Raw genomic sequence first — 14,775 nt, 5'->3', positions numbered from 1 at the left:
TAATAGTTCTAACAAATAAAGGACGTAATTAAATGTCACTATTTGACCATTAATTATCTTTAAGCCGCTTTAGGCATATACAGTGTCTATTTTTACAATTAATAAGACATTGTATTTTTTTTTTGATTAATCTGAATTAGTAAGAAGTCTATTAAGTATCCATATTCGAACAGAATTTAGAATACTAGAGCTATGATTAGAGATCTAATCACGAACTACAGTGTATTTATGAAAGTTCATGCGTTTATTGTAAATTAGTTTACAAATATATCTATTATAAATTGGTTGTCACATAAATAGACCTATTATTAAGAAATATCATTCATTTTTTATTAAACTTTTATGAAAGTACTATTTATAAATCATATAATGATATCTTTTAAAATTTGTATATACTTTTCTAATATTGTATTATTGCGTTATATATAATTAATTAAAAACATTGTTATAAGAAAATTGCAATTATGAAACAGCATATATAATATACAATATTAAACTTTAGAACATCATTTCAAAATCAATCACTTAGCTATTTTTATATGCAAAATGTATTCGATTTAGTATATTCTTTTATCATTTAAAACACCTGATGGTATATCAACTTTTGGAGCTATTTTGATCGTGTTTATGCGAATCATAGTATTTGGAGATCGCTGGAAGTTAATACGCATATATTGCTTTCTACGCTTTTTCTTAAAATGTGTTTTTGTATGGGTTAAAGTTTTCTCTATGATTGTAGCCTTAATTTGAACAAGTGTTGATTCCAGTATAGGTCGTCCAATTAGTGTAAAATCTTTGGCACCAGCCAAAAGAACTTTCTCAAGACGAATTTCGTCTCCAATAGTAGGAGCCCAATAGCCTTCTACAAGAATTATATCTCCTTCAGTTATTTTAAACTGTTTTCCGCATAACTGAACAACGGCGAAGAGACGACCTTGTTCACCAGTTTGTATTTGTTTATTAATTTTATTAAATACTTCTGTGCATTGCGTTTCTTCCGTGATTGAAACGGATTTCGGTAACTCTGTAATTGATGGTTTCGTATTTTGAAGCAAAGTACTTGTATTTACAGTTAATGATCTAAAGGAATCTGAAATGAAAACATTCTTCAATGTTTTTATATAAACTTCGGACTGTTATAAATACTTGTTAAAGAGCTGATAGCACATGGTTGACGAACCGTAGACACAATTCTTCTCAATAAAAAAGACATTATTGTTAAATAACATAAATCTAAAAAAATGCCTTCAAGCAATTGTGCTATAACCAAAAACTTTAACAGCTGTTCAATTGTCACTAAGTGCGCATTCAGTGAGTGCAAGAAATAGAATGACAATGATTAAAATTTAGAGTAGAGAATCAAATCAATCGTGTGCCATCCCGTATATAAACATTTTTTTAATATAAACAATTAATTTGATGAAGAAGAAAAAATCAGTGGTAAGAATTAGTTAATGGATATAATATGTATTTATTTTATACGACTGTATATTATATGTTGGTTTTTTGTATGCATTTAAGATGATTTTTTAGGATAAAAATAAGTAAATTTTAAACACCACAATTGATCATCAAAAATCGGTCTTACAAATGGATGAGTGTCAGTTTTAAAATTACCAACGCGCTAAGCAAGATTACAAGGCCCTCAATCTATTATCGCACTCAAAAAAAAAAAAGTTGAATAATAAAAAAATGAAATTATTTTATATTAAAATAATTTAATATTTATTTAAATTATAAAAATTATTTTGTGTCAGCGCCACTGATCACGTCGATGTAATGAACTTTGAAACTAACTGCCTTACTGTTTACGTAGATTATATAAACTTTATAGTTAAACTCCAAATGGAAAACTCTTTTCGAAGATTTGTTTTTATTGTTAGCGTATTCAGATCTGCGTTTAACTTTTGTATAGGATTTAATACACATTTAAATTCAATGTTGGTTATTTTTGTCTTGCATTCTATATAAAATATTACATAAATTAAAGCAATAATCTAGTTAAGTTCTTTATTAGTAATTTATACATTTTTAAATATATATAAGCTTTATGAGTAACATCCTATTTTCATAAATGGTATACGACTACATTACTATATCTTCAAAACACAGAGATCACTGTCAATATAAAATCATTTCGCAAGCTTATTTTTTGATAACAAATCCTAATTACAATAATTTATGCAACCCTGAAGAATAGAGACAGGGTTGGTTAAAAGCGCAAAATATTTTAGTTCAAACCAAACACAAACAGAAAACGTCAGACAATTTACATACCGACAAAAACAATTTATTTTTAACTATCCTAGTTTTAAATAACTATGGCCGCTAATACTGGGACCTACTTAGAACCTATTTTGCAAAGACATTTCACTGGTCACATTGGCGCAATATCATCAATACGATTTAATATAAATGGCGATCAAATTGCTACTGCTTCAACAGATGCCTCAGTGATATTATGGGACTTGAAACAAGCAGCTCGTTGTATACGATTCGGTGTACACACTGGACCTGTCCATGGAGTAAGTTGGTCTTCAAACCTTATCGCTTCTACAGGCCAGGATCGTACGGTGAAAATATGGGAACCAAAAATACGTGGCGTGTCTTGTGAATTTATCGCACACTGTAAAACTGTGCGAAGTGTTGATTTTGATCCAACAGGAATGATGGTAAACTTATTTGAAAATAATTTTATATGTACCCTTATAACGAGATTTATACTTGTAGCTTATAACGGCTTCAGATGATAAATCCGTTAAGTTGTGGAAGGTTGCACAGCGAAAATTTCTTACATCTTTTGCATATCATACAAACTGGGTACGTTCTGCCAAGTTTAGTCCAAATGGAAAGTTGATAGCTTCTTGTTCTGATGATAAAACTTTACGCATATTTGATGTAAACTCTGGTCAGTGTATACGCACATTCACAGAAGAACGTGGAATGGGACGTCAGGTGGCATGGCATCCAACTGGTAATGTCGTAGCAGTGGCTCTTTCTTGTAATAGAGTAAAATTATTTGATATTGCTGAAACTGAATTAATTCAGTTATATCAAGTTCACTCAGCTCCTGTTAATGATTTATCATTTCATCCAAACGGAAACTTTATGCTTACTGGTAGTGATGATGAGACTATAAAAGTCCTTGATTTACTAGAAGGACGTCCCATATATACTTTAACTGGACACGTTGGACCAGTAAGCGCAGTTTCTTTTTCATCTGATGGTAGTATATTTTCTTCTGCTGGCAGAGATAGAAAGGTAAGTTGTTATTTTATAAAATGAGTTATATAAAAATTATATGTAATATAATAAATATAAATAATTATGATTTTATATACTAATGCAATTTTAAAAAGTTCTATATGCATATACCATCGTGTATTGAGCTCCAAACTACACTCTGTCTCCTTTCGCCTTCACCTCCCAAATATTGCTTCAAGTTTTTTCTTTTCATTTGTATATCTTATAATTTATTCAAGTTCCTAATTTAATGTGACTTCCGTTATTCTTCCACTTCACTTCCACTTTTTGATATTTGACTAATTTTTTAATAACCAATTCGTAGTACTTTTTAATTGTTTAGTTCGATTTTTAATATTTACTGTACAATAGATCATTATTAATTTATGCATTCAATACATACATTTCTCATTTTAGTTGTTAGTGTGGAAATCAAATCTCCATACATTTGATTTTTCACAATTTCAAGCAAAAGTCAATGAAACCACATGTAGCAAAAACGCGCTTAACACATCGGCATCTGATCAAAGCATTTTGATTGATCCACGCGGTACCAACACTTACAATGAGCAAGATGAAAATTTGCAGGTGCTTGATGGTATAAATACTGAAAAACCACACGATAATGATGGTAAACATTAGGGTGGTGGAGTATCACCTGTTAAAACCACCGAAATATTATATATTAAATTAACATATCCAAATTTTTTAATTTTGTATTTAATATTTAAAAACCTCATTCCAATAATATTAATAATATAAACTTAATTTACATACAGGTATCCGATAGCAATTTACAATTTGAATCATTCCGTAATGTAGACATAACTGACAATAATTCAAACCATTGCATCTGCTATTCTAGCATTTGCGAATCGATCAGTCAGTTGCAAATAAAACTGACTACTTTGAACAAACAGCTTTCAGATGTATTTGAACTGCTTAAACATTTGAATGCAAGACTCGATTCAATAGAAAACAAGATTTAAATTTGATAAAATATCATTTGCATGAATCAAAACTTTATTAAATGTTATATGTTTAATTATTTAAAAAAATTTAAATTTTAGTTCTGTCTAAAGCGACATCACAAGTCGGGATGAATATTAAAATGTATATTATTTATTTAAACTTACATAATTAATCATAAGAAAAAAATTGGCGTATCTAAATAACTGTTCGATATTAATATTAATAAATGTTTAAACTCTTTCTAATTTAAAGTTCAATTACTACTTATAAACTTCAACATCATATTAGAAATATTTATGTATATAAGTATTTAAAAATTTAATTCAACCGCGTAGTGCTAATAACTTCACTTTGTTAAGTATTTAGAATAGACATTATATTATATCAATATTAATCTTTTAATTTATCATTCTTAAACGACAATCACATATTTTTAAAATATTTTGGATTAGTGTTTGACATAATAATTGAAATTGAGTATAGTATTAATCACTTCTAAATTTAATTTAGTAAAATTTCAATTTTAATAAGAATTTAAAAATATATTTTTACATTTTACATTATTATTTTTCAAACTTCCAATTTTAATTTTGCAATTTTTTTAAATTTGCAAAAAAGTTCGTTTCATTCTTTCACCCCAACATAAGTAGTCGTCTTTCCTGTCTTCTTAATTACTTCTAAAAGTTCATCGGCCGATAAATTTGACGTCACAAGAACAGTTTTCTCATCCAAGTCGATGGAAACTTTTTCTACCTTATCTATAATTGATATATAAACATAACAAATACAATAGTTTTGTAGCATTCTTTAAACAAAAAGTTTTCAAAAGTTGCTAGTTTTTTATATTTATTAATTGATTTTAATATTTATTTGACTTTTTATAAAATAAGTAAAAAAAATACTATTTACTCACCACCTAGTTTTCCTAAAACTCGCTCTACTGCTCCAGAACACCCACTGCATGTCATTTCCACTTTAAATTCGTGTACCTACACATGTATATTTAAACTAATTATATAAAAAATATATTATGCATAAATATATATTAAGAGCTTACGGGCATTTTACTACTGCGAGATCCGCCACTTGCTTGCGACTGCAGATAAAGTTGCGGTAAGTTTAACACTTTGATAGTTTTTTTACGAACTTTTAAAAAGAAAATTGATTATTCTAGCTGCGCTGCTGCTTGACTAAATTTTATTTAAATTTTAAACAATTTGTGTTATGACTTTAAATACAGATATATTTGATTGTCGATGCAAATAAAAATATTAACTTAGGTTAGTTTTTCTTTTATTATTACTATTATTATTTACTTTTTATTTTATTAAATTAGAAAGGCGAAGATAACAACACTAACCACCGTAAAAGAAAGCAATCTGCATATTGTTGATTGCCTTGTCCCCCCAACCCACCCACCTCTTTCGATATTTTAGTAGACACCATATTTGTACATGGTTGCAATGTGAAGTAGTAATTGTTTAAAGTTTATAAATTTGAAACTTTTAAATATTAAATTAAAAATTTAAAACTCTTCTTTGATTTTTTGGAAGCTTAAACGCTATGTATGTATACTTACGTTATTTATTTTGATTTTATTTAATTTATTTCAATTAAGAATATTTAATAAGATTATATACAGATATACAAAGTGATTCAGTCTAAAGCGATATAACTTTTATGGATCCAAAAAAAAAATTCAAAATAACCGCGTTGTTGTGGTTGTTGTAGCTCGCCGGGATCTAAAAAGCAGATAACGTACAGATTAAAAGACGAATAAATGGGTAGGGGAGTGGATGGATGGGGTTAGAGTTAAGAAGATAATGGGAAGGGACTGATTGGAAGGATATCAACCGGGGTCCAGCCACGTTTTTAATCAAACTAGCCATTTATGTAGATAAATTTCTTTAACTATTTTGAGCAGCATAGGGCCAGCCTTTTATATACTTGTTATTTTTTTTTATAAAAGTTTGTCAACAAATTAATCATACATTCATATGTTAGTAACATGGAACTCTACGTTTATTGTAGTGTATTCTAACAAGTTATGTTAAAATAAATGTATATCATTAGGACGTAACTTGAACGTTAAAATAAACTGTATTATATTAAATAGAACATTACTAAAATAAAATTTCATGTAGAATAGAACGATTTTATTTTTTATAAATGCTTCTCTTATATGGGCATTATCATGTTTAGGTTATAAGATAGAGACTACTTTGCTTTGAAATATATAAATGGACAAATATTATATGTATAACACTTTCATAATAATTTTAACTCGGCGCATTCAATTTTTAATTAGTAATTAAGAATAATTTAAATAAATTAGCTGAACGTATTTATCGGTGAATTGGTATAGTTTCTGTTCGATTCGTCTCTCTGAGCTGAACAAATATTCATACTTAATATAGTCTATGATACCACTTTTAATGCTTTATAAATGTCATCATAAACAATATAGAGTCGAATTCTTCTATAACCAAATTTACCGGAGCTAATATTTTTTAAAGACGTTTTCGATTTTTTCATATTGTTAACATATATATATATATATAAAAGATATATGTATATATAAAAATATCTATATCAAGCAGGTTCTTTTAAAAGCGTAAATAAAATTTTTCATATTGAATAGTTCCGCTATAATGAATTATTTTTTGAATAATTAATGTATAATTAGTGTGTTTACCCGAAACTCCAAAAACAAAATGTAGTTGTCACTAACGTTTTAACCGTTACTAAAATTAAAATTTAGAATTTTTACATTTAGCAACTATGTAAAGAAATAGATAACGCGATTGATTACAATTGCAAGGTAGACAATTTTCCAATTTATGTAGCTATATAATTCCAGTAAAAAAATGTATCTTATTTAACAGTAATGATGCATTAATAATGAATATATCTAAATATTTATGCGGCCTACGATTAATATTGGGGTCTATAATTGAATAAATTTATAAAAAACCTTAATATTATCGAAAAACACTTAATGATGACGTGAATTGCAGAGACTACTGAAAAATATGCTGCCAAATATAATTAAAAACAATAATCTCAATAATGTTTTTAATTATGATTTATCACTATTGTTTTATTTTTTTGTTTACAAATTTTAATTTTATTTGTGTTAATAGAAATGAATATAGTTTTAAAATCAAAAATAAACCACAAAAAATTATTTACCGGTTCCGACAACTTTGTTGTAGAGTAGTCCTGCTTCATTGTTTTTTGAACTTGCATAAAAGCTTTTTACAACATTTAATTAATTTTATGCATTTATCCTAGGTCTTAACGCATAACAAATTTAAAAGAAAATTAACATTAATTCACATTTGTTACAAAGAAATCACTAGTAGATATATTATTTTACTGAATTATTAGTTTTATGAAGTACCAAATATCACCTTATTAAAAGTAAAGAGCAGAAAGCAAAACAAATACTGATAATAACAAAAATAATAGTTAAATTAATATACTTTTATGTGACTCATTTATATATGTACATGTAAATGTTTATAAAAACGGTGACTCATTATTGATCCAAATTATTAAGATAATTTATAAATTCAAGAAATAATTAGTATTTTCAGTCCAATATGAATAGTTCAGGTTAAAATCTGTAAATGATGTTTTTTCAATTATAATATACAATTTGTTAGCACCGAAAATATTGCGATAAATATTAAATAATGTTTTTTGTTATTAGGAATTATGTATTTGTATTATTAACCTTTAATCATTTCTTATGTACATTTTTAACTAAAAATATGTATTTATTAAAACTGAAATATGTATAAACAATATTTTTTAAATTAAATTTTAATACAATCTTTTTTTATAATTTATCCTTAAATCTTTTTCTCAATTGAAAAATTCTTGGAAGCCTAATCATCTGCGTATTTTTTACATTATATTCACTAGCATTAACTCGTTTTAATACATTTATAAAGCAACATAAATATTTTTTAAATAATGTTAACTTTATTATATATTATTAAGTTTGCTTTTTACAATATAAAATATAAAATGCATTTTCAATGCTCCTGCTTTTTCTGATTAAATCATTGCCTTCCTTCAGTCTAAAAGTTATATCTTTAAAAAACAATATTGAAGTTAGTACTTGTTTATATTAAATAGTCGTACACCATGGAACTGAGGGAGTTTTGGAACTGTAACTACAACTAACGAAATAAAATTGGCAATAAAGTGATCAGGATCATTGCGAGTGTACAAGCATGTTAAAAGGAAGCTATAATGTAAAACAATTATATCGTTGAAATTGATTGACTGTAAAAAATCATTTTTAACTTACAGCACAATTGGCACAGCTGTTAGAAATTTGCGCGTGGTTGTAAATTGTTCGCCATTATCAATTTGTTCCCAGTGAGTTAAACGCCGGGAACTGTCATTTTCAATGCTCATCCATGGAGCTCCTTTGATAGAATGTAAAAAGTACAAATGTGCCTAAAAATGGATTTGTATTTTTTGTTACGATGAAAAATAAAAAGGAATATTTGCAAATGAACATACTGCATTGTGAAGTAAATTTGTTATAGTCCAAGCTAATTGTATGCTAATAAATGGTACTGATAATAACGTCAGGTGAGCACCTAAAACACCAAGAAAATACGCGAGCCACATCCCACGCGCTCCCAGCCATGAGCTGTTTGGATTGGGTTCACCGTGGCCTCCAGCAATTACAGTCATTTATTATAAAATTCGAAAACTTTTTGTTGCAGATTAAAAATAAGTAGAAAGCAAATTGACAAAAATTAGTATACGTTTTGGACTTCAATTTTTTGTTTTTTATTTTTTTTCTAAAAGGGTTACCTTGCGGCAAATACACTTGTCTCTTTATACTGTACCTAATTTATTTACTTTAGGCTGCGAGCACACGGAATTGTGATATAACACAATTTGAAGTTATTCATGATTTTGACAGCAAAACAAGTACATATCAGGAAGATTTGTTTAAAAATTTTGACAGCTGAAAACATAATGATTCAAAATTTCTACAAAATCAAATTGATTTGAGTTTGGACAGTTCACCGTAGCACAGTATTGTACAGTATAAAATTGTGCTATTGTGAATAGTGAATGGAATTTTCATACAAAATGAAACAAAACTCTTATTTATCATATGTACATATCATATGTGCATAGTAAATATTTTGTGAAAGCGGTTAAAAAGTTAAAAAGACAAATTTTATATTCAAATTATAATGCACGTTGTGTGGATCGATATTTATGGATGAATTGTATGCACGGATTATTTGTGCTTGAAAAATATAATATAAACCAAGTTTAATTATTATTTATTTTTTATTTTAAAAGCTGAATGATAAAACTTATTAGTAAATTTTTTTTAAATTAATAAGGGTTATTGGTTGTACATTGGAATTTTCTATGCACTATTCATACACGATTAACTCATATATATTTGTAATCATTTTGTATGGCAAATGTGGCTAAACCATTCACAATTATTGAGATAAAACTGGAAATGAAAATAAAAAGCTAGTCTAAGCACACTATGAAGAAATAAACAGTTTTAAATAAAAAATTATATTTTATAACTTTCCATTCATATATAATTTTATGATATAGAATTTCGAGTAGGGTAAAATAGATAAAAATTTCATAAGATGTTTAATAAATAAATAATTAAATTTGAAAACTTTTAACCAAAAATAATAAAAAAGTACAAAAAATAAATAAACAAATATTTACATAAATGCAATTGAAAAAAAATCCTATTAGCTATCTACCATAAATAGCAGATAGCTTATTACCTATATCATTTTTACTATACAAAAAATGTATATATATTTTTTTTAAAAAACCAAGTTATGTGTGAAAATATCCCATGAATAATTATTATCCTTAATACTATTTCATATAATTTGATTATTTTGTAAAATAAAATAATATATATGTTTATCAATTTCTTTTTCTGAAATTAAAAAAAAAATTAGTTCAGTACAATAAATCAATTATGCCTACACACTACAAAGCAAGACCCTGAGTTTCATATTACCTTATCACATTACAATCAGATATTAAATTTTGTTGTCGCCGTTGACTCACAATAAATTTATTTATTCCTTTTTTGACTTTACTTTTTCTGTTATAACAAAAGAAAAATAATTCGTATAATTTAGTATATTTAAATATACGTTCAATAAACGCAAAGTTGAATGGTGAGAATACATTTATAAACTAAAGATAAAAGGAACAGCTAAACAACGGAGCGCGAAGTAAACGAGCGTACTCCATTACTTATGGACGGCCACGTTGGTGGCACTCGTTTGAGTGGAGTGGAACGGTCTGAACGTCAGAAGCAGCGTCAACAATATCCAAATGCAGCAAACAGCGAAGTTGATGTATGTCATAAAATTTCTGTTCATGACATTTGTTGACTACAATGTCAAATTGATGAGTTTTCTTTATTTATTTATAATATAAAATACATATATTTTGTTATGGTTTATCTTTACAGGGTGCAGTAGATGTGCCAACAGTTACTGTGCGATCCCGTAGACAAAGTGGACGAAATAATCAAAATGAACGCGAAGAAGCTGGCGGAAATGGTAATGGAGGAACTAATCCTAGAGGAAATGATTTAAATAACTCTTCAGTTATGGAAGAAGAGGAAGGTCTCAAGTACGGCGCACAGCATGTGATAAAACTTTTCGTTCCAGTTTCTTTATGCATGTTAGTTGTTGTTGCTACTATTAACGCTGTTAATTTTTACTCAACCCGTGGTGTTTATTTGTAAGTCTCAAAATAAGTAGTTTCTTACCTAAAATTTGTAATATTAAAGGCTTTAATTGTAGATTGTACACACCGTTTCATGAACTTTCACCGGATCCCAGCGTAAAGTTCTGGAATGCAATTGCAAATGCTTTAATTCTTATGTCGGTAGTTGTGGTAATGACCATTTTATTCATTATTTTATACAAAAAACGTTGTTATAAAACCATTCACGGTTGGTTGATATTGTCATCATTTATGTTACTGTTCATATTTAGTTATCTATATCTAGAGTAAGTTTTATTGCAATTTCGAAAAATTATAACTAATATATAACTAATTGAAGAGAGCTCTTGCGTGCTTATAACATTCCAATGGACTATCCAACGACTCTTATAATATTGTGGAATTTCGGAGTTGCAGGAATGATGGCAATTCATTGGCATGGACCAATACATTTACAGCAGGCTTATCTTATATTTGTAGCTGCACTTATGGCACTTGTGTTTATCAAATATTTACCAGAGTGGACTACATGGGTTGTACTAGCTGCTATTTCAATTTGGGGTAAAAAAGAAAAAATACTTAGTATTATATATTGTTTTTGTTATATCAATGTATTGTAAACATTCTATTACTATTTTTATTTTTAGATTTAATTGCTGTTTTATCACCTAAGGGACCATTGCGCATATTGGTTGAAACTGCACAAGAACGCAATGAAGAAATATTTCCAGCCCTCATATATACATGTAGGTTAAATAACTATTACAAAAAAACCATAATGTACATATACATTTAATATCTTAGCTACCGTTGCTTACACTTACATGGGTACTCATCTTCCTGACCCATCAAATTCTGATAACCAAGAAAATCCAACTAATTCACGTTCCGCACAACGTTCAGGTAATACCGAGCAAAATGATGTCATCACCTCAGCTGAAGGTATGCCACTTGTGACTTTTTCTGTGCGCGGCAACGGTATATATTATGTTTTATTTAAATTTATTTTCCATATTTTTGTTTTTGGTGCGCTCTTTAGTGTATATTTATTTGCTCGAATCTCTTACATTTTAACGTAATAAGTAGACCGCAATAATATAGAGTATATGTATACGCCAGCATTAACAACAAAATGTAATAATGTTACATATTTCAGAAGCTGGATTTACACAAGAATGGACGTCAAATATTGATCAACGTACTGCTCGTCGCCAAATTGAAGTTCAAGCTACTGGTCCTTCTAATCGATCAACAGAATATCGTACGGTTACGGCTCCAACACCATCCGATCAAAATACAACGGAAGTGCATGAAGACCGTATGTATTATTTGTAAATTTTTTTGATTTGTTTAATATCATTGCTTTTTCAAAGGTGGCGTTAAACTTGGTCTTGGCGACTTCATATTTTATTCAGTACTTGTTGGCAAGGCTTCTAGTTATGGAGATTGGACAACAACTATAGCTTGTTTTGTGGCAATTTTAATAGGACTTTGTTTAACATTATTGTTGTTGGCAATATGGCGTAAAGCTTTACCAGCTTTGCCAATATCAATAACATTTGGGCTTATATTTTGCTTTGCAACAAGTGCAGTTGTAAAACCTTTCATGGAAACTTTGTCAGCACAACAAGTTTTCATATAATTGTACTGTGTATATCTATCGTATGGTTATTTAATAATAGTTTTTAGTATTATTAAAATATGTAACTAAAAATAAAAATTTAGGTTAAATACTCATTTATTAACAAATAAATAATAATTAATTCTCAAAATCTTTAGGTTTTATTATGGTTTTGTCTATTAAGTTGATAACCCATCCTGGTTCGAGACCATAAAAAATCTGTCGTGCGTCTTTTGTGCTAGTAAGCATATCATAAGCTGGGTCGTCTTCAATACGGGGCAATTCATATCCGTACTTTTGAGCTAAAACTAATCGTTCCTTGCTGATTTCTTCAGGGTCTGCTAAATAGCCTCGATTTTTCGCACTCGTATAGTATTCTACAGCGTCTTGTGGAGGCATCATGCGCTTTGGCAACGGCACTCCTTTTTCAAACCATTTCTTGGGATTAGTCATAACCTGTGTAGTGGTACATATGACATATATCTTATAAAAACTTTATTACACATACCTGTAGACTCCTGGGATCATAATACGCAGTACGTATAACACCACCATTTCGTTCAACGGCAGCAATCACCGCCTCCTTTGCGTACTGTACCTCAATGCATATTTTAGCTTTAAAGTTGTCAATTCCAGCATCAGTAAGTTGAAATCCATATTGCATTTCAGCTGGCTTCAATCTAAATAGACCGGTATTACATAAAGTAGTAATATCAATTGGTTGGTTTGGATCAACTCGATTAGTGTCAAGTAGTACTTGTAATTGAAGTAAAGAAAGTTGTGGATATTGCCGCCTTAAATGATGACCTTTGTAGTATGGCTCATATGGAAATCTTACATAAAACGGCGTATTTCCCGTTTCGTAACCCAGACGCATGAAGTTTTGACGTTGACCTGAACCCTTGTTACCAGCACCATGCTTATCGCCACCATGTTGTGCCCGTCCTCGTTTATCCTAAGAAATTATTTGTTTAAATATAATTAAGTCTGAAAATTTTGTAAGAGTTTACATTTTTTTTAGAGTTTGGATTTGGTCGTATATTTGAAATTTGTACTCGCGGTAATGTTCGCAGCATTTTTAAAGCTTTATCTGACATCTCTCGAAAATGTGCCATATTAAACTCCGTATAAAAATTTATTTAATTTAGACTTATATATAAAAGATTTTTAGTTGTTTTTATAAATAAATCCTTTCTCACATGCGATTCTAATTAAAATTACCATCAGCTGATAACTTATACCCCAGAAGGAAATTACACACTGAAATAAATGCATGATATATCGATTTTATAAATGGGTATAAATATATATATATCATGATATATTATAAGATATTTAAAAGTGTTTGTAAAATATTTATACAACTTCATATTATAATACACACGCATTATCTCATTTAGGCACTTGCTCATTTATATTCATAAGCATATGTTTATATTATAATGAGTTCATTTATGCAGCTGCTAGAACTTTTATAAACTTCACTTAATAATATATTACACAAAAAAATTAAACATATAATTGATATATTACATCTATTATAAACATCTTATATATCAATTATATACACAATTATTAAAAAAAGATTTTATTAAATACTTATTTCCTTAGTGCCTTTGTTTACAGCTCAGCTGTTGTTTGTTTACGTTTTACCATATATATAAAACATACGACATGTAATATAATATACTTAGAAATTTTTCCTTGCGGAAAATTTATTTTTAATAGTGGCATTCGACATTTTTTGCCTTAAATGAGCTTTATTGATAATGAGCTCATTTATATAAAAGATTTTTGAATGGTAAATCGTCCTTATTAGTGGGTATAATGAGCAAAAACGCCTAAATGAGGCAGTGTGAATGTGCTATTGGATAACTATCGTGATTTGATATCAGTGGGTTTATTTGATCTTAATTTTATGTCCGGTTGATAAATTCATCTCAGACACTTGAGATTTTAATATAATTTTATTTTAATATAAAGAGTACACACAAAATTTGTTAGAAGCCAGTTAAGATGATTCAATTTAAGGAGCGTATAACAGAAGATTGTGAGTTCTATATAATAATAGTTTACGAGGTTATTTAATTAGTTAAGGAGGTGATAAAACTTTGCAAAGTTGGCGTTGCCGGTTTATTTTATTTTGCTATATAACTGTGATGGTTTACTGT

General features: G+C 28.4%; 6 protein-coding genes across 8 annotated transcripts; 2 read left to right on the top strand and 4 right to left on the bottom strand.

Annotated features, from left to right (window-relative positions):
• Positions 1–425: 425 nt before the first annotated feature.
• On the bottom strand, positions 426–1,299 carry LOC119668766 (39S ribosomal protein L21, mitochondrial). Its single transcript, XM_038078392.1, has 2 exons — positions 1,147–1,299; positions 426–1,090 (listed from the first exon to the last, which is right to left on the bottom strand). The coding sequence occupies exons 1-2, from the start codon at positions 1,211–1,213 to the stop codon at positions 558–560; spliced, it is 600 nt and encodes a 199-aa protein (XP_037934320.1). The 5' UTR covers positions 1,214–1,299; the 3' UTR covers positions 426–557.
• An 877-nt stretch (positions 1,300–2,176) lies between these two features.
• LOC119670331 (POC1 centriolar protein homolog) lies at positions 2,177–4,235 on the top strand. The gene is made up of 4 exons (XM_038080554.1): positions 2,177–2,672; positions 2,731–3,261; positions 3,661–3,874; positions 4,023–4,235. The coding sequence occupies exons 1-4, from the start codon at positions 2,322–2,324 to the stop codon at positions 4,031–4,033; spliced, it is 1,107 nt and encodes a 368-aa protein (XP_037936482.1). The 5' UTR covers positions 2,177–2,321; the 3' UTR covers positions 4,034–4,235.
• A 2-nt stretch (positions 4,236–4,237) lies between these two features.
• LOC119670332 (copper transport protein ATOX1) lies at positions 4,238–5,615 on the bottom strand. The gene is made up of 4 exons (XM_038080555.1): positions 5,576–5,615; positions 5,273–5,361; positions 5,129–5,204; positions 4,238–4,973 (listed from the first exon to the last, which is right to left on the bottom strand). The coding sequence occupies exons 1-4, from the start codon at positions 5,598–5,600 to the stop codon at positions 4,840–4,842; spliced, it is 324 nt and encodes a 107-aa protein (XP_037936483.1). The 5' UTR covers positions 5,601–5,615; the 3' UTR covers positions 4,238–4,839.
• Positions 5,616–8,197: 2,582 nt separating this feature from the next.
• LOC119668710 (ORM1-like protein) lies at positions 8,198–9,200 on the bottom strand. Of its 2 annotated transcripts, none has more exons than XM_038078312.1 (4): positions 9,055–9,200; positions 8,755–8,950; positions 8,537–8,688; positions 8,198–8,473 (listed from the first exon to the last, which is right to left on the bottom strand). In XM_038078312.1, exons 2-4 carry the CDS (start codon positions 8,929–8,931, stop codon positions 8,338–8,340), a joined length of 465 nt encoding a protein of 154 aa, XP_037934240.1. In that variant the 5' UTR covers positions 8,932–8,950; positions 9,055–9,200; the 3' UTR covers positions 8,198–8,337. The 2 variants fall into 2 exon arrangements, with proteins under 2 accessions (XP_037934240.1, XP_037934239.1); XM_038078311.1 differs by having other exon boundaries at positions 9,090–9,200.
• A 1,083-nt stretch (positions 9,201–10,283) lies between these two features.
• LOC119668482 (presenilin homolog) lies at positions 10,284–12,749 on the top strand. 2 transcript variants are annotated; one of them, XM_038077998.1, is made up of 8 exons: positions 10,284–10,607; positions 10,724–10,998; positions 11,061–11,270; positions 11,324–11,544; positions 11,631–11,729; positions 11,788–11,925; positions 12,140–12,301; positions 12,357–12,749. In XM_038077998.1, exons 1-8 carry the CDS (start codon positions 10,506–10,508, stop codon positions 12,623–12,625), a joined length of 1,476 nt encoding a protein of 491 aa, XP_037933926.1. In that variant the 5' UTR covers positions 10,284–10,505; the 3' UTR covers positions 12,626–12,749. The 2 variants fall into 2 exon arrangements, with proteins under 2 accessions (XP_037933926.1, XP_037933924.1); XM_038077996.1 differs by having other exon boundaries at positions 11,788–11,961; positions 12,357–12,711.
• LOC119668483 (39S ribosomal protein L15, mitochondrial) lies at positions 12,704–13,817 on the bottom strand. The gene is made up of 3 exons (XM_038077999.1): positions 13,615–13,817; positions 13,113–13,559; positions 12,704–13,060 (listed from the first exon to the last, which is right to left on the bottom strand). Exons 1-3 carry the CDS (start codon positions 13,717–13,719, stop codon positions 12,743–12,745), a joined length of 870 nt encoding a protein of 289 aa, XP_037933927.1. The 5' UTR covers positions 13,720–13,817; the 3' UTR covers positions 12,704–12,742.
• Positions 13,818–14,775: the final 958 nt, after the last annotated feature.

The sequence above is a fragment of the Teleopsis dalmanni genome, chromosome 1, assembly GCF_002237135.1.
Source record: "Teleopsis dalmanni isolate 2A chromosome 1, ASM223713v2, whole genome shotgun sequence".
Lineage (NCBI taxonomy): Eukaryota > Metazoa > Arthropoda > Insecta > Diptera > Diopsidae > Teleopsis > Teleopsis dalmanni.
Note: the sequence above shows the minus strand (reverse complement) of the source record. Positions and strands in the feature narration are given on the sequence as shown.